This window comes from Setaria italica, chromosome I (assembly GCF_000263155.2).
Source record: "Setaria italica strain Yugu1 chromosome I, Setaria_italica_v2.0, whole genome shotgun sequence".
Taxonomy (NCBI): Eukaryota; Viridiplantae; Streptophyta; class Magnoliopsida; order Poales; family Poaceae; genus Setaria; species Setaria italica.
The window spans coordinates 35,389,513-35,410,957 of record NC_028450.1 but is presented as its reverse complement, the minus strand read 5'-3'; the positions used below and the strand labels follow the sequence as shown (position 1 = coordinate 35,410,957).

General features: G+C 46.0%; 4 protein-coding genes and 1 pseudogene across 4 annotated transcripts; 1 reads left to right on the top strand and 4 right to left on the bottom strand.

Moving 5' to 3' along the window:
- Window positions 1–126: 126 nt before the first annotated feature.
- On the bottom strand, window positions 127–2,495 carry LOC101764636 (phosphoribulokinase, chloroplastic). The gene is made up of 5 exons (XM_004953492.4): window positions 1,848–2,495; window positions 1,509–1,593; window positions 1,318–1,402; window positions 901–1,145; window positions 127–666 (listed from the first exon to the last, which is right to left on the bottom strand). Exons 1-5 carry the CDS (start codon window positions 2,390–2,392, stop codon window positions 415–417), a joined length of 1,212 nt encoding a protein of 403 aa, XP_004953549.1. The 5' UTR covers window positions 2,393–2,495; the 3' UTR covers window positions 127–414.
- A 1,081-nt stretch (window positions 2,496–3,576) lies between these two features.
- On the bottom strand, window positions 3,577–7,416 carry LOC101765058 (secretory carrier-associated membrane protein 5). The gene is made up of 12 exons (XM_004953493.3): window positions 7,193–7,416; window positions 6,912–7,046; window positions 6,753–6,815; window positions 6,620–6,653; window positions 6,385–6,507; window positions 6,199–6,261; window positions 5,918–6,011; window positions 5,580–5,625; window positions 5,420–5,487; window positions 5,030–5,078; window positions 4,790–4,855; window positions 3,577–3,973 (listed from the first exon to the last, which is right to left on the bottom strand). The coding sequence occupies exons 1-12, from the start codon at window positions 7,244–7,246 to the stop codon at window positions 3,941–3,943; spliced, it is 828 nt and encodes a 275-aa protein (XP_004953550.1). The 5' UTR covers window positions 7,247–7,416; the 3' UTR covers window positions 3,577–3,940.
- A 1,199-nt stretch (window positions 7,417–8,615) lies between these two features.
- LOC101773017 lies at window positions 8,616–9,000 on the bottom strand (annotated as a pseudogene).
- A 1,963-nt stretch (window positions 9,001–10,963) lies between these two features.
- LOC101765451 lies at window positions 10,964–12,954 on the top strand. The gene is made up of 3 exons (XM_004953494.3): window positions 10,964–11,130; window positions 11,676–11,858; window positions 12,491–12,954. The coding sequence occupies exons 1-3, from the start codon at window positions 11,071–11,073 to the stop codon at window positions 12,716–12,718; spliced, it is 471 nt and encodes a 156-aa protein (XP_004953551.1). The 5' UTR covers window positions 10,964–11,070; the 3' UTR covers window positions 12,719–12,954.
- Window positions 12,955–13,639: 685 nt separating this feature from the next.
- LOC101766406 (ATPase family AAA domain-containing protein 3-A) lies at window positions 13,640–18,438 on the bottom strand. Its single transcript, XM_004953497.4, has 7 exons — window positions 18,042–18,438; window positions 17,841–17,936; window positions 16,464–16,884; window positions 16,065–16,155; window positions 15,241–15,577; window positions 15,016–15,164; window positions 13,640–14,516 (listed from the first exon to the last, which is right to left on the bottom strand). The coding sequence occupies exons 1-7, from the start codon at window positions 18,387–18,389 to the stop codon at window positions 14,000–14,002; spliced, it is 1,959 nt and encodes a 652-aa protein (XP_004953554.2). The 5' UTR covers window positions 18,390–18,438; the 3' UTR covers window positions 13,640–13,999.
- Between the last annotated feature and the right edge of the window lie 3,007 nt (window positions 18,439–21,445).

Sequence of the window (21,445 nt, the reverse complement as noted above, 5' to 3'; positions counted from 1 at the left end):
TTCTTCAATGTAATGCTGATCCACAATATAGAATGGATTGGCCAGAACACCATGCTCCTTACTGGGCCACCTATAAATTTACCTGTGTCATCAAAATAGATGTTCTATCTCGATCCTTGACTGTTCTTGCATAAACATTGGCTCCTGGTCAGAGAGGTACCAGGCACCAGGCAGTTGTATTTCTTTCTGCATAAAAGCATGGAAGAGGTATACATTCAAACATGTGAAAAAGAGATGCAAGAGCACCCCCATGGCGAGGGATTTCTAGAAATTCCATTGCATGTTTTCCTGAGTACTGCAATGACATTTCTACCTCCTTCTAGCTGTGATATATCCGAACTAATTACAGGAAATGCGAGGATTCTCATTCTCATTGAGTTTGAAGAGGTGTAGGAAATCTGAATGTGGAGATCATTAAACTTTCGCTGACTCAGCTGGTGCACCAGCCCTCTCAGCAACTATCTGTTCATAGAGATCTCTAATCTTCAGTCCAACGATGGTCTGGAAGAGACCTGTTCCATTGTTGCTTCCTGGGAAGTCCGCATGCTTTAGCATTTGCTGTGTCACCTCTCCGTAGAATTTAGTTGAGAGGTTGCTTAGATGGCTCTCCACGTAGATGAGCTCATCTAGTCTGTCAAATTGCCCATCCATCTCCAGCACTGATACCTGAATACATCAAGCAAATGCTAACTCTAAAAACTTTGGGTCAGGTAGAGACTGATCAACAGTTTAGTTTGTCAGCCAAGGAAATTCTTGATCACTAGTTTAAAAGTGGTTTGGTCTTTTTTTAAATCCTAATTTGAACTACTAGCTAGATCGTTATCAGGTGTCAAGTTAGTTTCCAAGTAACAGACAAACTTTTTCCTGACTGAAGAAGACAAATAAACAGAGATGAATTACCTCATGGCCAAAGTAAGTGTCCGGGCCATATGCAAATTTGATGCCAGGGTAAGAGCATGTGAGCTTTCTTCCACAAGGTACCCAGCTGATGCTTGATCCTTCATCGAAGAGGTAAACTGGGTTGAAGTGCTTCACGCCTTCTTTCATGATCAATTTAACACGCAGCACCTTTCCTTCATTGTCATCAGGAATCAACTGGGTTGGCAGAACTTCAATCACAGCATCAGCATATTGCTTCTGCGGATCTGTCACACCGAGTGGTAAGCGTTAACATGTCTTCATTTTGTTGAGTTTGAATTTCATTAGTTGATGTAGCATTTTGTTGCATAGTCTTTTTTTATCCAGAAACAACTTAGGCTGATCATAACATAACTTGCGACTTCAATTAAAAAAGACAAAGTTGACAGAATGCTGTACCGATGAAGGCATCAAAATCTGGTTTCCTCGCTTCAATACTAGCCTGGATGCTTTCAAGGCTGTGCCCACGCTCTGCCATGTCCCGCTGCCAAAGTATCGGTGATATATTTTAGATGATAGAAAACAGCATAAAAGTCCCTTTTATGACTCATGAGGAACAAGAAAAATATAATTATTTCTGTTCAGCTGACCTGAATTTTCCATGCAAACTTAACCTCATCACTGATGTCCAAGTAAATACTGAAATCTAGTAGGTCCCTCACACGCTCATCGAACCTGATTGAAACAAATAAGTGGTAATTAGATATTAGAAAGAGAAAATAATTCTGCTTGTTTTCATGGTTTCTAACACAATCCTGTTATTTTGACTTGCTCTTTTAACTCAAGGCACCAGAGAATTGAAGTTTGTCTGGGGAAACTTATTGTAGCCATGAATATAATGAAGAAACAAAAGAACAAACACCATATACTATGAGAGAATGAGCCAGAGTAGTAGCCGCAAGTGGAGCATGGGCATAGACTGAGCTTACATTGGGTGCAAGCCCTCAATGACAAAAATCTTTGGGGGCGTGATAACCTCTGGTGGGTCGAGGAGGCCAGTGACATGGTTGTAGATTGGCTTCTCAATTGTCTGGCCTTCTTTGATTGCCTTCACCTGCTCATACATGAGATCAAAGTTGTTCGCCCTTGGGTCGAGGGCTGTCACACCCTTCTCCTTCCTCCCGGTTCTGTCCAAGGAATGGTAGTCATCAAGGCATATCACGGTCGTGGTGTCACTGATGAGCGTGTTGGAGTCCGGGTTCCCGCCCTTGGGTGGCTCTGCGGCACCACCAAACACACTGGTGAGCCGGCGCATGAAGGTACTCTTCCCGCATCCCGAGTCTGCTGCCAGGCCAATCACCACTGGCTTCTCGACGGAGCATGAAATCTGGAAGGTTCTTGCCCCTCCGTGCCTTCTGCCGCCTCTCCTGTTGCTGGTGAAGAAGATGACTTGCTTCTGCCTGAAGCCTGCGTTCGAGACGGTTGTGCATGGGGAGTGCAGAGAGGTGGTGGTGTGCGCGCTGCTGATCGCCATTTTTTTGCTTGCCGGCCTTTGTTCTGGGCTAAGCTTCTCTTCTTCCCTCCAAGCCTCGTGAGTGGAACTTGAAGAGAAGAAGAGAGTGAGAATGGAATGGTGGATGTGGAGCTAGAAGAACATAAGTAGGACAAGAGGATGTCGATGATGTGGTGTCCCTATTTTTCACTTTGTTTTTTCTGATAACATCAAGGGCGTCCTATACTGAGCTGAAAATGAGTTCTTCCTTTCATTCCTAGTACAAGTGTATTTTGTCAGTATTCTTCCGCTGGATGTAAGCTGAATTTTCTTGCTCAGGAAAGCGAAAATGTTTTATCAGTGGCCACTATTCCTGGTGTTCTTAACATGCCATAGCAGGTTTTGGAGGGTTTATACGTTGAAATTATTCTGCTTATTATTGTTTCGTATGCTAATACGCTACGTATTTGAGATGCCTATACGTGTCTGAAATTTTAATACCTGGAGAATACTTGTGCTCCTTTTGTCGTTGCTGATTAGCTGATCCCTGACTTGTGATGGCCCGGGCCGCACGAGCGAAAGCTTGGTTGTGGTTCCATGAATTTAGATATGGTTTCGCCACGTGGCGGCGCGAGGATGGCTGGTTTCAGATGAGGGAATGATGGGTGGCTGCAGATGAGAGACCTGGGAGGACTTTGGGTGGAATGGATCGAGGATGTTGCTGATGATCCCCCTGTACCGTGCTGTTCACGCGACATGTACGTTCTTGGTCTCGGAACGCAGTGCCCCTGCAGTCCACGCGATAACCTGATTGCTCTGTAGGGGGTGCGCCAGGTAAGCATCCGCCTCACTCGACGGCCAGGACTTGTCAGCGTCCGCATCGCCTGATGCCCAAGTGATCTGTGAGGGATCTCCCTTCTTCGTTTCCTTTTTTCAGATATGCCATACCGAAACACATGCCCGTGCGCGTCAAGTGAAATGAATTCATTTGGATTCACGAGCCGAGAACAATATTTGCTACTGCACTGCCAATTTGCCACATAAAATCCTCCAAAAAAAGTTGCGTAATCGTGTCACGACAGTGTGGACAGCAATGCTGGCTCTGTTGCCGCAGCTGCATCCATGCTGACTGGCAGAAAATGTGAGAACCAGAATATTACCAAAGAGAGTCTCATCTACTCCTTGATGTTGACACGGAAACATTGAGGGCACGAACCGGCAGAAGCTGAATCTCCAAGACAGGGAGATTAATTCAACGTCACAGAACATACAAATGAGATCCCAGGAGGCCAGGATGGTTGCTATCTTGGGTTCCAACAACCAGGGCTCTTGTTGTGAGGCACCAACAGACACTTAAACGGCTCAGTCACACTAGCAAACAGAAGTGAGCACGACGTGTACTTTGTATACTAGTAAATAATAGATCGGTCCAGAAACGACACTACAATATAATGGCATACCCCTCCAAAATACAAACTTTAAATGTTAAAAATTACATTGTCATTGTCATAACATACAACGACTGACATGTACTTATGTGTATGCACAGAACCGCAGCGCAAGCATATGTATTGGAAATCCTTCCATGGCCTACTTGTGCCCTCTGAAGTACATGTATACTTTCTGCACACACCAAACAAAACGAAGATCAAACCACTGTTGGTATTGGTCGAAAGTAAACTGTGTTGGTATTAGCAGATTGTATGGTATAAACAAAAGTTCTTCACACATGTTGATGGTTTAAATAAAAAAGGTAACATTGTTCACAATGACTCGACATGCTCACTCTCAACTTTCCTATATTCTTCTATGACAATGTGTATTTAATTGTGTATGCTTGTGCAGTCCTTGTTGAAAAAAATATAATGACGAAAAAGAACATATAGAAACTATAAAGACAAGGATTAGAAACAGACGAGGTGACACATAAAAAGCAAAGGAACCATTAGGAACCCATGCACCATGCAAAAATTGCAGGTGCAAAACTCAAAACAATTCGTACAAATTCATAGATGTAGAAATCATAACTACATTAGGAACCTATAGTTTTCTACATTTTAAGGAGAACTTCAGTTTATTGAGAACTATGCATAGAATTGAATAGCTAGAAGCCTGGAGATAAATGTAGTCACATATAATAAAAGACATACTTATTCTATAGAAGTTTATATTTGAAAGGAATTAAAGATTTAAAATTCAAACATTTACAATTGTTCTTGTGTAACTATATTGATCTCAAATGAGCATAACAGAAAATAAAACATATACAATCCAACGTAAATGGCTGTCGTGATTGAAATGCCCATGTATCCCACATGCATTTGAGTGCCAAGAACTAACAGAAAGGACTTTCATAACACCATGAAAATTGAGAAAGAAAAGGACAATGCATAGGACGGAAGAGATATAATGGCAAACATGCATAGTGGAGTCACAGACCTGAAGAACCCATATGCTCACAAGTGTCTCCAAGCAAAACAAGGCAAATCCGACAAAGTAGAAGATCTGAAGGGAAAGGAAATTGGTTTACATGTCAGATACTCATCTTCTGAACTTATAAATTGCAATGAAGATTTTGCAGACTAAAAGCACAAAAGTGCTTGACGAAAACAAGTGCAGTTGCTCTTTTATAATTATGAGCTGCAAAAAGATTAAAAAAACATCTATAGATGTACTCACCCCAACTATCGCATGATCTGAGAAAGTGTCAATTGCAGCCAATATACCCCTGATGACAAACAAAGCATATTTCTATTAGAACAAGATAGACAAACTAAAATTCTGAGTCTTGCAGAATTACAATGAGATAGACAATCTATCTGAACTGTAAGCATTAAGAAAAGCAACTCAAAGATTAAGTACATAATAGTAAACTAGAGTGAAGTTCAAGTTCAAAACTTAACAAGCACAGCCTAATTTTGGAAAGGTAATGTCAGGTGTTCCTAATCGCACTACGTAAGAGTGAACATAAACAAACACCACTAGTGGTGACTAAAGAAAGAGTCAAATGATGGTAGTCAATGAAAATTCTATACTTCCATCAAATGTGCGATGTGCAAGGAAGCTTACGTTAATGATTTTCCACGGAATATAATTGGAGGAGCAATGGCGGCAAATACGCAAAAGCCAATGTGGAGCTGTGCACAGCCGAAGATACATAAAGTAAACAAATCAGGTTCATAGCATCAATATCAAGAATGCAGAAACCATGACTTGATGAAGAAATTACCAGGTAGCAGAGGAAAAACCATCCAAAGCTGAAAGCACTGTCAGTTCTGTCAAATATGTTAGCAGAGAATTAGTACAAAACCACTGTTAGTGCTAGAAAACATAAAGCAGAAGGTCCATCAGATCATTTAAAGCTAAACACATCTGGTAAAAAATTGTTTTCCTACTTCACTTTAGTCAAACCACAATATCAACAATGTACTATTGCCTACTACAATACTATCATTACTATGCAATTATGCATGTCCAGCTGAAAGGAAGTGCAATTCATAAATTAACAGTATGAACGAATTTCTAACCAGTATGTATAGCAGGAGGCATTAACCAATAGTTGCATACCTCATTGCTCGGTACAGAGGCCTATACCACATCAAGTAAGACAAAGGGATGCCAAGCATACCATAGATAGTAGCCAGGAAAAATAGTTTGGAATCTGCAAGGATGAAATTATCCAAGATTTAGTGGTCTGCTGCATTAAAAGCATAACAATGCAATAAAAATGAGCACTTTTATGTACTTAAACTGCAGGTCAAGTACAACAGTACAGTAAATGTGGAGGTGCATGAAAAAGCAGTATATAGAAAGGACAGAAACTAGCTAGAAAGATATCCTGAGCTCACCTCCCCCTCTGATCCAACAGACTATGACAGCAATAAAATTCCAGAAGAGACAAAGCACAATGCCTGTACATCATAGCAATAAAACAACACCCTCGGTAAGATGGTAAGTACAACTGTACAAACACCTGGAAACACTAAATGTAGCACACCGTGCATTAAAAACTAAAATCAAGGATGCATGCATACCAAGCCAGCTCGCGAACGCAAGATACTGCAACTTCTGAGCGTTTGCTGGTATCTCATTGGCAATGTCGTGGTGGATGATTGGGAAGAATGGTGGCCAGTTCTTGTCCTCCATGGGCACCCCAGCTACGGCATCAAATCAGAAGTCAATGAACAACACTCAATTCGTTGTTCCATGTGAACGTAATGGAAGATAACCATTGAGCTAAGTTCAATTTAGTATAACGCAGAAGCATACCGCTCCTGAGGGCTTCCTCCCTCCTCCTGATATCCTTGACCCCGAAAGATTCCACGGAAGAATAGAAAATTCAGTCAAGATCCATGTCAATGATTAACAGTGAGAATCCAAGGGAACAGCAAGGCACGCATACCGCATCTCGCCTCCTGAGATCTGATTCCCACTGCGACAGCTCCTTCGCCTTGCCCTTCGAATCCTTCATCCCAAAAGACAGCCACATTACCACACAAGCTCGCTCGATCAATAATCACGCAACGAAGTAGTAACGGGACGGAGCATCAGCCTCTCTTACGTTCATGGTGTCGAGGGGGATGTCGACGGTCGCGTCGCCCCTGCCACCACCGAACCCGACGGGCTCCGCCGGCCGGAACCCGAACTGCGACTTGCCGCCTCCGCCGCGCGCTCCCCCACCTCCTCCTCCTCCATTCTACACGGCACCAAAGCAGCACCTCGTTAGCACGCCCCCAGAGCCAAGCGAGTAGATCTCTCGCATCCGAGATCTGCCACGCCGCTCGTGCCAAACCCACGCGGAATGGGGGATGGGGGGAGGGAGAGCAGAGCAGAGGGGGTTACCGAGAAGGGGTTGTCGTCGGCGCCCTCGTCGAAGGGGTTGGGATCGTGGTTCATGCTCGCTGCCGGCGACGACGGGTGGCGGGCGGAGCGGCGAACGGGCTGCTTTGATCGCGGTGGCTTGGGTCGTTGGTGTGCGTGGAGACTGGACTACTGGAGTAGAGAGGGAAGCGGTGGGAGGGGTGGGCGTGTCGGGCGTGGTGGGAGTGGACTGACCGCCTACTCGAGTCGCTTCCGGTTCAAGTTGCTCTCATCTTCTTGGTTTTTTGTTTCCTTCAGTTCGTTCGCGGACTTCGCTGGCAGCTGGGACCGGGACACCTTACCGTCTTTTTCTCAGTTGAACGGAATGGGAATTTGAAAGACGCTCGTGAATGTTGGTGTACTGGATTCAAAACGCGAAAAATTTTAGATGCCAACGAAATAGATGAATTTTGAAAAAAATCGAAAATTTCATACTAGGATTCAGTTATTTAACTAATTAACAAATTTATTTTTAAATAAAATTTATCTAGAATGTAATGAAAATTTGGACGTCAAGCGCTCCTATAAATGAGCATATAAAGTATAGCATGAGAGAAAAGGAAAAAAATGCGCAACTAGAGTACAACATCTTCCATATGACCAGTTTGGTCATTTTGAAAATGAAATGACATTGAATTTTGATATTTGGCCCAAACTTACTCTTTTCCCACAATATCTTGAGGATGTCTTTGACTCCATGTGCTTCCTAATTCCTATGAATAAAAAAATGCATTAAATGAGGGAGTATTATGTTGTTTACTACGCGCTATTTTCCGTTATTACGGTCGGTTTGGCACAATTCTGGCTCATGCTAAAATTATTTTGGCTCTGACTTTTTTGGTGAAGCGACTTTTGTAGTTTTGGCTTTTGTAGTTTTGGATTGTCTTTTTGGAAAAATATTTGGTAAAACAATTTCTACTGTTATTTTGTACCGCCGACTAGTGATTATACACCGCGCTCTTCTCAATTTCAATGGCTAGTACACAAGAAAAGGGGGTTTATACTGGTTCGGAAAGATCACTACGTCCAGTTTCGGCATGAGTCATGTCACTTGGATTCAAGTGCACTAGAGCTTACAATGGGTGCTTGCAAGCAAGCGTTTGTGCGAAGTGTGAGAATGTGTGTAAGTGAGTTGTGGAGTTGAGAGTGGAAGAAAGAAGGCCCGGTTTCCTTTTTATAGGCCAGGGACCGGGTGACAGTTTTGAAGAAAGGAGGGTGTCTCCCGACCTCGAAGGTCTACAAAAGAAGGAGATTTGTGCCGGCGACAGTGGAGCAACCAAGAGCCTCCTGCTGCGCGCGCAGGAAACGGCCGAAAAACGCGAGCCGGCACAACTCGGAGCGAGCGATGCCAGAGCGAGCCCGTGCGCGCCTGCCTATAGGGCGGAGTCGAGGATCGCCGCAGCCTTCACCGTGGCCGCTGCCGCCGACGAGGCAACCGGTGGAGCTCCGCCGTGACGTGGAGTGGGAGCACAAACCCCTCATATGTTGCGTCGTAGCTGCGACTGCGGTAGCACCACCGACCTAGGGTCGGGCCCGTCTCGCCGACCACGCCGGCCTCCTCCGCGGCCTCCCGCCGGGCCGCCTCGTCCATGGACTTGTCCAGCTCCCACCTGCCCTTGGGGATCAGCATGCCCCCCGCGAGGCCCTTCTTCTACGAGTTGATCACCAGCACCTCCACCTCGCCGCCGTCGCTGGCGCAGTAGGGGATGTACCCCACCACGATGCGACTGCGCGTGCTGTCGCTGTAGCGCTGCAGCTCATGGCCCTGCCTCAACCATCACCGCCGCCATGGATACGATGCTTATCTTCTTTGTCTGTCTGTCTCAGGAATCAAATTGCTCGCTTGCTTGCAGCTAGAGGGGGTTGGCCGGGTGCGGCTGGGGCAGCGGCCGGGTGCGAGGGCGGCGATCGGGTCACGGACGGACGAGGGGTCACGAACGGATGGGAAATAGAAGGGAAAACGAATCAGTATCCTACATAACCAGTGGCAGGTGGGTAATTTCTTTGCGTGAAAGCAGGGGGGAAACTTGCTTTTGGATTTGTACTAGAGTGAAAGCTACTTTTAGGCAAAAGCACGTATGACTTTTTACCTCTTTGGTTGGCTTTTGCAAAAGCAGGTTTGGAAGTCCAACCAAAGGGAGCCTTAGTTTCTTCTGTCGGGGTACCCTTGGTAGTGGGATCGGTCATCTTCTCTTCAATTTTTTTTTGGATAGATAGAAGATGTCAAATATCCATAATATCCTTAGTTTGTTTTTCTCTTTTCTTTTAATTTTTCCAATCAGCTTATGGTGGCTTTTATGCCTTTTTTTTTCCGGCTCATGCCACTTATTCGCTCACATTGCCTAGCTCATTTTTACAATCGGCGGCTTTTACGGTGAAACCAGTTTTATTTCATGTATTTGGTACTTGGTAGGGCTTCATTTTCCCAATAAGCTTGTGGTAACTTTCGTAGCGAAGCTAGTTTTATTTTGTGCGTTTGGTATGATTTGTGCATGAGCAGGTGGTAAAACCACCTCAAAAGCCCTGCCAAAGGCACCTACATTAAGAGTTTGTTTGGTAAGATTTCGGCTCCTCTGAAAATGGATCCAGCTCCGACTTCTCCAGTGTAGCGGCTTCTTTAATAGAATTGAAGTTGTTTTGAAAAACGTTTGGCAAAACAGCTCCTCATGTTTATTTTTTGGAATAGATGAAAGATATCCGATCGTACCCTTCATAATAATGTTATAATATGAGATGAAAATAAATTGTAGATTAAAAATCAATTTCTCACATTTTTTTTCTTTTCCCCTTTCTTTTTGCTTTTTCTTTTTACCGCTCCCTTCGGATTTCACTACTTTTCTCTCTTTTTTCCGTACGTCTTTCTTGTATCCAGACGCCGCACCCGCCTCTTTCCTCGGTCTCCTCCTTTGTCTAGTCTCTTTCCTCATCGCCATGTCGTTCATTCCCACCGCCGCTCCTCTCCCCCGCCAAGCCGCGTCGCGCAGCTCCAGCCCCGCAGCGTCGTCGCTGCTCTCCCGTCGCTCCTCTCTCCCACCAAGCCGCGCCGCACAGCTTCGGTCCCATAGCACCATGCTGCTCTCCCGTCGCTCCAGGCCTGCCGCAGCGCCGCCTGCTCCCTCGAATGGCATCTCAGGTGTAATTTCCACAAAATTAAGGAGCACATCCTAACGGGCAGGTGTAAAAGGGTGGAGCCGGAAGAGTTGTATTGGTCCGTTTGGTAGGAACAGTTTCTTTAATGGAGTTGAAGCTATTTTGCAAAATGTTCGGTAAAACAACTTCTCAATAGTAATATGGTATAATCATTTTATGCTTGGAGAGAGAAGAAGCCGGTGAAGTTATTTTTTTAGCTCCTCCTATCTAGTGTAAGCTGTTTTGCGATTTCTCCACAATTTCGGTAGTGGAATCATTTTAAAATTGCCTCTTAGTAGAGCTTCATCAAAAGTTGGTGGAGAAATACTTTGAGTAGTCCTATCAAATAGGACTTTGTTTTCTTCGTAGATTCAGTGCAAAAATAGCTCCGCTCCTTGGTGCTTCGGTGGAGAAGCTCTTCCCGTTTGTCCCGTTTGGTATGACTCGCCGTTTCTCAAGTCGAGGGTCTAAACATCGAAAGGAATAGGGTGCGTCAAAAAGATTCCCCTACTTATCTGTCACCTACTTTATTCTAATGTTATTTAACTAATATAAGCAGAGCTTAAGAAAAAAGCAAAAAAAAGATTGATAAATAATAATAATAAAATAATAAAACACTCCGACAGGTCAATTACTGCTACACATCGATCAGTGCTCCCCGCAAACAAGAAAAGCGGCCAGCTTCCTTCAGCTCCGAGAAAGCTTCGAGCCAGAGCGGGGGCTAGAAGACGATGGTCGGAATCTTCTCCAGGTTCTCTTCCGGCGCCCACCGCCGCTCCAAGAGCGTCGCTGTGAGATCTCCCTTCGACCTCCTTCTCCTTTCCCTACTTTGCCCACTTGTACTTCCATGTCGTTTCTGGTGTAGTTTACTTCCCCAAGTCCAAGAAGGGATCTGCTTGTATATAACTGTATCAGGTCAACCCTAGGTTAGTATCAGTTCTATGAAGCCATCCAAGGCTCAGATTTGAGCTGGTTTGGTTTGATCTCATCCTCGTTCATGGGTGGATTCTGCTGTCTCCAGGACTCGGTAGCTCGCCTTTTCTGTTCCTCTTCCGATTCTTCAAAATCGGGATGCTTTTAGCATGTTTTTCCTTTTGGTTTTAGGTGATCTTAGTTCGGAGGGGTTCAATTGGTATTTATCGACCTTTGTTGCTTCCAAAAATTGGAGAAAGTTGCGAGCTTGTTTTGTCTCCAAATTTGTCCACGAGAAATTAGCGTTATGCAGTCAAGTTGTTTATTTGTTTGTTTTGATTTGGTAAAGCCAAGAATTAGTAATTCGTATCTTATCCTGATTAATCTTGCCTGATTGATTGGGAATTTCGTTTCGATGGTTCAGGAGGTTGTGGAGACGTTGGCCCCCAACATGAGTACCGGAGAGTCTGACCCAGCAGCTGTTCCTGCAGAGAGTCCTCACGGTATTGAGGTTGGCGTTGAATTCAAGCCGGTGGAGCGCCCTGTGGAGCCTGTCAATCTTGATCAACCAGTGAAATGCCCGCTTCCTGAGCCTTCTATACTGCATGTAAGCATTCCTCTTGATGCTTAGCCCAAATTGCACGAGAGAATCACGTTGCTGACAAAAGCGACTGTATCAGTGAACTCCTTATGTTGCAGAATTTAGAGTTAAAAACGATATTAGCTAACTTTCTTGTGCTGCAGGATGTATTGTTAAACCATATTGGCAAACTTTCTCATGTTCCAGAATCTAGTGTTACACCAGCAACAAGCTGTCAATTCTTATGTTGCATCTATCATTAATAATCTGCCCAAGTTCAGCATTTCCCTTGTAGCCTAAGCATCATACAATGCAAACTTATTGTTGTCTAATTGGTCTTACTTGATTGATGGATGCTAGGATAGGAAGGGAGGGTATGAAAGGTGAAGATGCCATCAGTGTTGAATGAGACCATATCGGCAAACTTTCTTGTGTTGCAGACTTCAGTGTTGAATCATATTAGCGAAATTCCTTCTGTTGCAGAATTTAGTGTTACAACAACAACAAACATGCCTGATCTTATCTTACCTTTCTCATTTACAATCTGCCCTCTTGTATACTTGAAGTTCAACATTTCCTCTGTAGCAAAACATCAGATCATCCAAAGTTATTGTTCCCTTAATAATTGGTTTTATTGATGATGATCTTATGGATGCTAGGATGGGAGGATATGGAAGGAAAAGATGTCTTCAGTTAGCGTGAGGGTGAGGACTGACTTGCCGATCGTGCAGGAAGGGTCGCAGCTCGAGGCTGACAGCAGCAGCACAAGGTCGAGATCCGCAGTTCCAAGGCGCCACATACTTCCCTCAGTAAGTGCCCCTGAGAACAACATCAGAGCGCTGCTTGACGAGTGTGATGTCCCTGTGAGCCACGGTTCTGCTGAATGAGCTTGGGTTGGGCGATACCCCGTCACATTGTAGTTTCCATCTTGAGTCTTGACTGTGTTTTGCCTCGGGCCTGTATCTGTTCCACTTGTCAAGCGCCACGAGCTGAGCTGGATACAGCAAGGTTACTTCTGAAAAAACTGGAACCTCACAACAGATCTTTTGTGTGGATTGTATCTATATAAATACGATTAACAGCATTTTGGTGTTGAAGGCTATGGTGGATTGGTGGTTACCGAGATGCTTCGTTTTGTGTTGGGTGATTCTGCTGTTCTCTGTAATTTTGGTTTGGTTTGTCGCTCAACGGTAGGTACTCCCTCCGTTCTAAATTATTTGGAACTGAACGGAGGGAGTAGCATCGAATATCAATTCGTTTGCCCGTAAGCGTCGCTGAGGGGGTGTTTGGATACGAGGTGTTAAACTTTAATAGTGTCACATCGGATGTTCGGATGCTAATTAGAAAAAACTAAATATGAGCTAATTATAAAATTAATTGCAGAACCCTGTGCTAATTCGCGAGACGAATCTATTAAGCCTAATTAATCCATCATTAGCAAATGGTTACTGTAGCACCACATTATCAAATCATGGACTAATTAGGCTTAATAGATTCGTCTCGCGAATTACACTCCATATATGCAATTAGTTTTATAATTAGCCTATGTTTAATACTCTTAATTAGCATCCAAACATCCGATGTGACGGGTGTTAAACTTTAACACTTGGTTGCCAAACAGGCCCTGAGTCACGGCGCTATCCAGCAAAGATGGTTGCATCAGTAATCTCTGCCTCGGCAGGTAAAATAAAATAAAATAAACAAATCCGTATAATGCAAGGTTCTGATGGAGCGTGGTGTGGCACGGCCTGCAGAAGAGCCGGGTATACCGTATACGACATTGTTGCGCATGAGCGGATGACAAAAGATTGGTGAAAGAAAATGCTCATTCATTCACTGCCTGAACTGTGATACAGCTGCAGAAACTGTAAAACCACCCCTAAACATAGCAGCCACTATGGATTATTGGTCAGCGAACCAGACCATTGCAGGCAAATGCCCGTTCACAAAAAAGGCCAGCTTGTTATGTGTGACCTACCGCCGAAGTAATCCTCATCTCTTATCAAGTTACCATCGCCTACCACCAAATACCCCCTCCTAGTGGGTTGAGTGCAGCAAAAGAATAACGACGGAGCAAACGAACACCTGCCCCGATGAGGTGATCTATCCCGCGGGAAAACACAGCTTCATGCCACGGCAAAAGGGGGTGAATGCAAAAAATGGTCATCCTAAGCATTCTGCTTCGGCTCCTCTCCAGCCAATTTTCTCCGCTGCTCGTGCTCCGCAACCTTGTAATCCACGACCTCACGGAATAGGGCTGGAGTGAGCTCGCAGTCCTTGCTGCCATAAACCGCAGCCTGGACGCTTGCCATCATCTTCGCAATCTCTCTTCCGGAGAAGCCTTGAGTCTTGGCGGCAGCCTCCCGGATCAGATCATCAGTGATTCCCTTCATCTCAATCTTCTGAGGCTGGCGTCGGAAGAACCGGAGCCAACTCTTCTCATACTTGTCACCGGCTTTGGCAATGTATTTGTCCAGGTACAGCTTCAGGATCTTGAATCGCTCGTCTTCCCCAGGCAGGGGAAATTCGAGGACCTCATCAATTCGGTCAGCAACAGCAGAGTCAAGGTCACCGGGCCTGTTGGTGGCCAGTGCAAGGACAACATCCTTGGATTGATCACCTGTGCGGAAGAGGAGAGCGTTCAGGGCACTCCTTTGAGCTTCACTCATGTAAGTCTTATTCCGCCTGCAGGGAACAAAAAATCAGTCCCAGATGTCACTACAGTTTGCAAGTTGTTCAGGACAAGAAATATGATCAGAACTTATAACATGCTAAACAAGACAGCTCAATTGTTTTGGTATATGGGGAGATGACAATATAGCTGAATGGTGCCACAAAATCATTGGTACACTACACTTCTTTTGCAAAATAAATACAGTTATTACAAGTTGCAACTTCTTTTATCAGATAGCTAATGGATAAGTAAACAGAGCCATAATGGTATGCACGAGGCATTATTCCATTAACCAATGCCAACTGGGTTACATAGGACTCTACAACACTAGTCAAACTCGTTTATATAAGGCCAGTGACTCTGCGATTGTGATAGATGAGTGACTAAGTAGAAGCATTGCAAATATCAATGATAGATCTGAATTATTCCATCAATCATGAAAACTTGTATCAGCCATGCTAAAAGAATCACATAATACTAGAAAAGAATCTGAGGATTTGGCTCACTTACTCGCACAAGAAAGCATCAGCTTCATCAATGAAGAGGAGTAAACCCCTATTAGATTTCTTTGCCCAGTCAAACAACTGATGAATCTTGGTGACTGCTTGTGATCCCAATGGTGCAACATCTCCACCAGTCATTAGTGCATAATCTAATCCCTGTAAATGGTCACAACATTAGAGGGATAGCAACAGTTCGAGCATTTTTTGTAAGGGTAGAGTCTATGAAGCATACAGAATTGCGAGCTAGTTCTCGTGCTGCCATTGTTTTCCCTGTGCCGGGAGGCCCATAGAAAAGCATGTTCCTGAAAGGAGCTTGATGAAGTTTTGTGTTGGCTGTGGCATTAGCAAGCTGCTTCACTCTCTTCTGGAGAGAAGGATTTAGAATAACATCACCAAACCCATTCCCATTCTTCCCCGGGTTGCTTCCATTCTTCAGTTTGCTAGTGAGGCTACTTGTAGCACGTGATAAAGAACCAGACCAGGGGTACCTCCCTCGTGATGACTCCCTTACCAATGATGGCTGACCTAAAATACGGTCAACATAGCCCCAGACTACCCTTGCACCCTCCCTGGGGAAAATACGTGAATCTATGTAAGGGCATTAAAATTAGCCAAAAAAATCACCAAAACAAGAACATTTAAGGTACATATTGAAAGTAAAAAAATTGACTCCAAGAAAAATAGTGCTATAGCATATTCATAAATAGCTAACATGAACGATAAGATCTTCATCCTTGTTCTAACAGTGTGGTTAATAAGGAATCATCCAAAGCAAAGGAAGCAGCAAATTTAGTGGAAACATAGCGAGAAGTTACAATGCAACTGTTTCTTTCAAAAATTCCGGTGTAATTCTATTATCATAGTTGGTTTCATACTCCTTGACTTCAGAAGTTCAAAAGTGGATCACAGCAGCAGTTCAATAAAATTATGAGCTCCAATGCAGATGCACATGTAGGATTCGCTTCACTACTACTTACAAACACTAAGAAACATCAAAGTTATGACAAGTAGAACACCAAAAATCAAAATGTGGACCACACTACTTATGAACTTTACCTCGTTGTGTATATCCCCGCGGCAAGTGCTGTTAAACCTCCAACTGCTACAACTAGCTTATTTTGATCAGTTAATATCGTCTGCAAACCACCTGAAGGGAAAAACGGAAAGAAAGGATGACCAAGTTTCCTCCACCGAGGATTCATAATATAAGCATATAAACACCTCTAGCTTCACAAGTTTGTATACAATATAACTTAGATAACACTATGCTGGTACCCACAGTACTATTCCCTAGGTGATACCTGATCCAAATACTAGTTTCAAATTAAAAGTAATAAATCTGGAAAGTTTTATTAAATCACCTAAGTTTTGTTACACAAATTGGTAAAAATAGCTTATGATAAATAAGAACTGCAGAAATATCCAATAAGAAACTGTTCACTCGGTAAGGCATACCTCCTATATGCTCAAAGGTTGTATTTATCACTTCGATCCACTTCTCCCTGTCAGCTTTTATCTGATCCACAAGCAATCGCCGCTTCACATCTTCAGTTTCTTTTGTTTCTAATATTCTCGCCTGCGCCTCTGACATGGCTTTCAGTTTAATAGTCTCCCGCACTATATCTGATCTCTCCTTCTCTGTCTGTCTCCGCTGTTCCTGGATTTGCTCCTCGGTCGCACGCCGTATCTGCTCTAGCCTAATTGCAGATTCCTCTTGCATCTTCACGAGCTCCTGGTTCCTCACCCTCTGTGCCTCATGCTCCGCCTGTAATCGCTTCCTTTTAAGGTCATCTTCATATTGAGCTGACTGTGCCTTCATTTTAGCTCGCTGTTGATCAAGTTTTTTAGTTTCTTCATAATCTATCCGTTTTTTCTCCTGCAAAATGGCTCATGTTACAAAAGAAGCACATCTAATCCGTGACTTAACAAAGCAAAAATGAGAATACAGCAAGTTACACTACTGTAATAAAACTCTCTCCAATAAAAAACAAAAATGTGTCTTCCTAGGATGTTTGCTGCAAAACAATTTCACCTCCACCAAAACATCTTTACAAATACATAGACCAGCCATAAAAAAATCATAGAAAAAAGGATTTGTCTTGAAAAAACAATGTTCTGGAGACTGTCAGCGTGCAAAACAATACTAATTTTTTATACTGGAGAAAGTATGCAACAGTAAACATCAATTTAGCAACCTCTGCATCACAGATCCACGCGATTCATTGAATAAATATGCTTGACGTGATCTCAAATATTCTAAATGAGTAAGAGAACCAATGCACAGACATGAACTCAATTCAAGTTAATTGCTAGCATAAGGCCACTCTTTAAAATACCACCAAAAAAGAAGAGTATAATAATGAATAAACATATCTAACATATCGTGTGTTGATTCCCTACATTTGCATTGCAAGCAGCCAAGAAGCTAAAGCTAACAGGTCGTACATACAATATGGTCACACAAACCAGAATTATCATAAAGAATCATTTGAAGCGGTACGTTAACTAAACACAATAAAATCAGAGCATCAACAGGAGTGCAACACTATGGCTATTGGACCATATGACTGAAGATATATCCACAGCAATTATGTACTTGTGTCGGTCAATGTGGAGATTCCGCAAGTGTGCAGAGTACACTAGAATTGTCCCTTAGAATCTTAAAACCTCGAAATTATTTTTTACACAATATTTCTACAAACTTGCTTATCACTTGCTTCAGACTAAAAGGCTTTGTTTCTGTTAGGATAGTTGGAAGAAGCGCTATTTCGTCCAAAGCATCATAACCAAGAAATTTGAAGGCCAGCAATGATGGGACCAGAGAAGTCTCACAATCTCAAGCTGGGCCAGTTGCCTCTGCTCCTCGACTTTCTTCGCAGCGAGTTCCTGCTGGCGCGTTTCTTCCTGCTTCTTCATTAGCTCGAACAACTGCACAACCACGGGTCAACACAGCCTCCCATCAAAATCCCGCCGCAGAACAAAATAAGTAAAAGAACCACCGAGAAAGGCCCTCGAGGCCTCGACGAATCCCACCTTTTTGGGGTCCGGCGACTGCCCCAGCCGATCCAGCGCACGCACCCCGCGCTCCAGCGGCGCGGGATCGAACCCCGCCGCGCTCGTGCGAGCGTGCTGAGTCGAAACCCTCGGCACCTCCTCCGCGGCTTCCTCGCCCCGCCCGTCCGCCGGCGCTGGGGGCTGCTGATTCGGCGGCGGCGCGGCGGGGGAGGGGGAGGGGGAGGGGGAGGGGGTGGAGAAGCCCGGGAAGCGGAACATGGAGCCACCCCCCTCGGCGTGAGCCCGCTCGGTGCAGAGCGCGACGGCGGCCCCCGCGGAGATGGCCGCGGCTGCGGCCTTGGCGGCGGCGGCGGCGGCGGCGGCCATGGCTGTGGTGGGTCGTGGGTTTGGGCAAGTAGGGTTTAAGGCTGGCTGCCCTTTCGTCTCGATCAAAACCGCGGTGGGCGGATATGCGCGTATTTGTGCGTTGCGGTGGTGCCGGTTCGGCAGGTCGGCTTGCGGCCCAAGAAGGCCGGTTTTTTTTTTTTCTTTCTTGTCTTGGGACGCAATTTATTTTCCCATCACACAAAGCAGGATCAGGACTTCACGAGGGCTCTCTAGAGTTCGTTTGTGATATTTTTCAGGAGGACATGGTTGCCAGCTGCATATTACGTCACGCTATGATTCATTGTAAATTACCATTATTTATTTTCTCGTTAGAATATTTCGTGGTCTGTAATACATTGTTTATGGTTGGATAAATCAACGTCATTGCCAGCTTATGACTATGATGAACTGTTTTTCTGCGAGGTTGTTAAAACTCCGTTCTATACAAAATGGAACACTTTGTTTGCAAACTTCTTTACCGATATTGTTCTTTTTTATGTTCCTGACAAGACGTAGGCACGTAACTTGAGATGTGGAACCTTTTTAAGGAAAAGTGTTGAATAATAAAGTTGGGTTCCCTTTCTAGAAATTGTAAAGTTGGGTTTCAGATACTTGTAGGTAACTAGTTATATTAATTTGACCATGTAATGTTGTAACTAAAACGAGTGGGGAAGAGTAAGAGAATTAGGGTCGTATGCCACAATCGCAGTCCTCAGATCGCGCGGCGCCCCGTTGAAAACCTGAAGCGCGCGGGCCGCACGGCGCGGAGAATCACGCATACCGCGTGGCGTTCGGCGGGGTTGTGGCGGTCTGCTGCCGCACGGCAAGCGGACCGCGGAAACAAACGGAGCCATAGTTGTCACTCCGTTGCGGTGAGATGAAGCGGTCTCTTACCAACGTGGCAAAGGTTAAACAATAGATAGTTAGCTAACGGGGTGTTTGTTTCGTAGGACTAAACTTTAACTTATCACATCTGTCGCTGTCAAGATCAGCCGATCAGGACTTAGACTAGTAAATTTCTTTTATGCGCGTGAGCCTCGGATGGTTGCACGGGAGACACGGATTAGACTGGTTCGGACAAAGGGAGCCCTACGTCCAGTATCGAGGATGTTCGTGTTGCCCGCGCGGGGATTCTGTAGTAGGGGGTTACAGACGGGCGAGAGAGGGTCTGGTCCCAGGTCTCTTGTGTTCTAGGAGGAGTGTTGATCTCTCGATCTGCCGATCCCCTCCCCCGGCTCTAGGTTCCGCCTTTTATATCGCAAGGGGCCGGCCGGAGTTACAATTGGGAACCGGGTAAAAGGTAAAGAGTGAGATGGTAAAAAAGGTCTGGCGGGAAGGAGGGCAGGGGCCCATGGCGCCCGACGTCCTGCCGACCCTGAACGCGTGCCGTCGTGCATGCTCGAAGGGGTCGCCGCCGGATGCCAAGTGTTGCAGCTCCTCGCAGGTAGCTACTTCGACGTTCGTAGGTATCAGGATAGATCATGATGAGGGGGTTTCATCGTCACCTTGCCGTCCGTTAGGGAGGACGGTGGATACCGCGGCTCTGACGATGGCTTGTAGAGAGGGGGAGCTTCACGCCTGTTCTGCCGCTTGCGCGGGGCCCGAGGGCGTGCGGGACCCGAGGACGGGGCCGCCCCTTACTCCGCTCCGGTCGCCGCAGATCATGAGTACTTTGTGACGAATGGGAGCTGGCCGCCAGTACTGTAGCTCGTACAGGATGGTTGTGCGCGGGTACTTGCGCCGGGTCGCGTGGGGGGCGCGGTCGCCCTACGCTCTGCCTTCTCTGCGGCGCATTTATGGTGAGGCCGACGGGGGGCCCCACCGGATTTGTCTTGTCTACGCGGAACGTATCCGAGGAGGATTCTGACCCGTGGGCCTCAACGTGCCCGACTCCTTCGCTCGGGGTCGGGCGAGGCGGAACCTTTGTGGTACAGGGTCGGGGGCTCCCGACCCTGGGGGCGCGGTCGGTCGAGGCGGAGACCCTGCGGAGGGAGGTCGGGCGCTCCCGGTCCTGACGCTGGGGTCGGTCGAGGCGGAGACTTGATCACACTTTGGTGGGCCTGGGCCTTCATGTTTGTTTCTTTAAGCTGCGTATTAGGGGGCCGTTGATATTTCCCCCCGACAGTAGCCCCCGAGCCTGTGGTGGAGCAGGAGTGCTCCTCCGGAGGCTCTTTTCGCTTGCTTCATTGTTCACCATGCTTGAGAGAACCTGTCAGTTTGTGACCACACGTGTGGCAGTTTTTTGCGAGGCTAGCCCCCGAGCTCCTGCTCGTTGCAGGAAACCGATCGGCGGGCCAGGTCGACTTTTTGATCGTTGCCCCTCAAGCGTCTGTTCGCTAGGACGGAGGGGTTGAGCCGGGCCACGTTATCCGCGTAGGACGAACCGTGGTGCTCGTTTGAGCTGCAAACGGGTAAGTTCGAGTGGAGTCCCGGTCCCCGTTCGGGGGGATCCGGCTCGGGCCAAGCTGGTGGCGTACTCCAATTTCCCACCAGTCAGTTCATATAGTTCTCGGATCCGTTCGATTGGATCTGAGGGCTCGTTGCCTTTCCCCGTGGAAAAACCATGAACTTTATACTGGGCGGGACTCGAACGTGAGGTTGGGGCGCCCTTGGCGTTTGCTTGCCTGGGTGTTGGCCGCTAGCGGGCCCGTCCCTTCTCACCCCTCGCTCGGGGACGTCCTGGGGCAGCTGTCGAACCCGTGTTGGGCCAGCTTTCGAACCCCTGGACCGTATTGGGCCGTAGGGGCGTTTTCAGCCCCGTATCCCTTTCTTTCCTCCCTGTGGGCGTTGGACCGGAGCGGGGCGGTTGATGTGCCAGGGCCGATCGTGCGGAGCGTCATGGGCGCGAAGCCCGGGGAGTGGAGTTATGGAAGCGCCGTCCCGCGGATCGAGGAAGATAGGATGTTTTTTTGCGGCCGATCATGCGCGCGATTTTCGAAAGGAAACGGGCGTGGCAGGGGCGTACCTGGCACCGCATTTATGGCGGCCGGGGCGTCGGTTTGGCTTCCCCGGTACTCTTCCTATAAAAGCTGGAACACGCCGCTCTGGTTCCTCTC

What these genes read in the sequence shown, in the direction of transcription:
- LOC101764636 (XM_004953492.4), bottom strand. Translation starts at nt 2,392, where the DNA reads ATGGCGATCAGCAGCGCGCACACCACCACCTCTCTGCACTCCCCATGC. An exon ending in ATTGAGGGCTTGCACCCAAT is followed by an intron (nt 1,594 to 1,847) that starts GTAAGCTCAGTC and finishes TGTTTCAATCAG; the next exon opens with GTTCGATGAGCGTGTGAGGG. An exon ending in AGATTTTGATGCCTTCATCG is followed by an intron (nt 1,146 to 1,317) that starts GTACAGCATTCT and finishes TCGGTGTGACAG; the next exon opens with ATCCGCAGAAGCAATATGCT.
- LOC101765058 (XM_004953493.3), bottom strand. Translation starts at nt 7,246, where the DNA reads ATGAACCACGATCCCAACCCCTTCGACGAGGGCGCCGACGACAACCCC. An exon ending in CCGACGACAACCCCTTCTCG is followed by an intron (nt 7,047 to 7,192) that starts GTAACCCCCTCT and finishes GGTGCCGTGTAG; the next exon opens with AATGGAGGAGGAGGAGGTGG. An exon ending in CCTCTGTACCGAGCAATGAG is followed by an intron (nt 5,626 to 5,917) that starts GTATGCAACTAT and finishes CATATTTGACAG; the next exon opens with AACTGACAGTGCTTTCAGCT.
- LOC101765451 (XM_004953494.3), top strand. Translation starts at nt 11,071, where the DNA reads ATGGTCGGAATCTTCTCCAGGTTCTCTTCCGGCGCCCACCGCCGCTCC. An exon ending in GCCGCTCCAAGAGCGTCGCT is followed by an intron (nt 11,131 to 11,675) that starts GTGAGATCTCCC and finishes TCGATGGTTCAG; the next exon opens with GAGGTTGTGGAGACGTTGGC. An exon ending in CTGAGCCTTCTATACTGCAT is followed by an intron (nt 11,859 to 12,490) that starts GTAAGCATTCCT and finishes TATGGATGCTAG; the next exon opens with GATGGGAGGATATGGAAGGA.
- LOC101766406 (XM_004953497.4), bottom strand. Translation starts at nt 18,389, where the DNA reads ATGGCCGCCGCCGCCGCCGCCGCCGCCAAGGCCGCAGCCGCGGCCATC. An exon ending in AGTCGCCGGACCCCAAAAAG is followed by an intron (nt 17,937 to 18,041) that starts GTGGGATTCGTC and finishes GTGGTTGTGCAG; the next exon opens with TTGTTCGAGCTAATGAAGAA. An exon ending in GCGGGGATATACACAACGAG is followed by an intron (nt 15,578 to 16,064) that starts GTAAAGTTCATA and finishes TATTTTCCCCAG; the next exon opens with GGAGGGTGCAAGGGTAGTCT.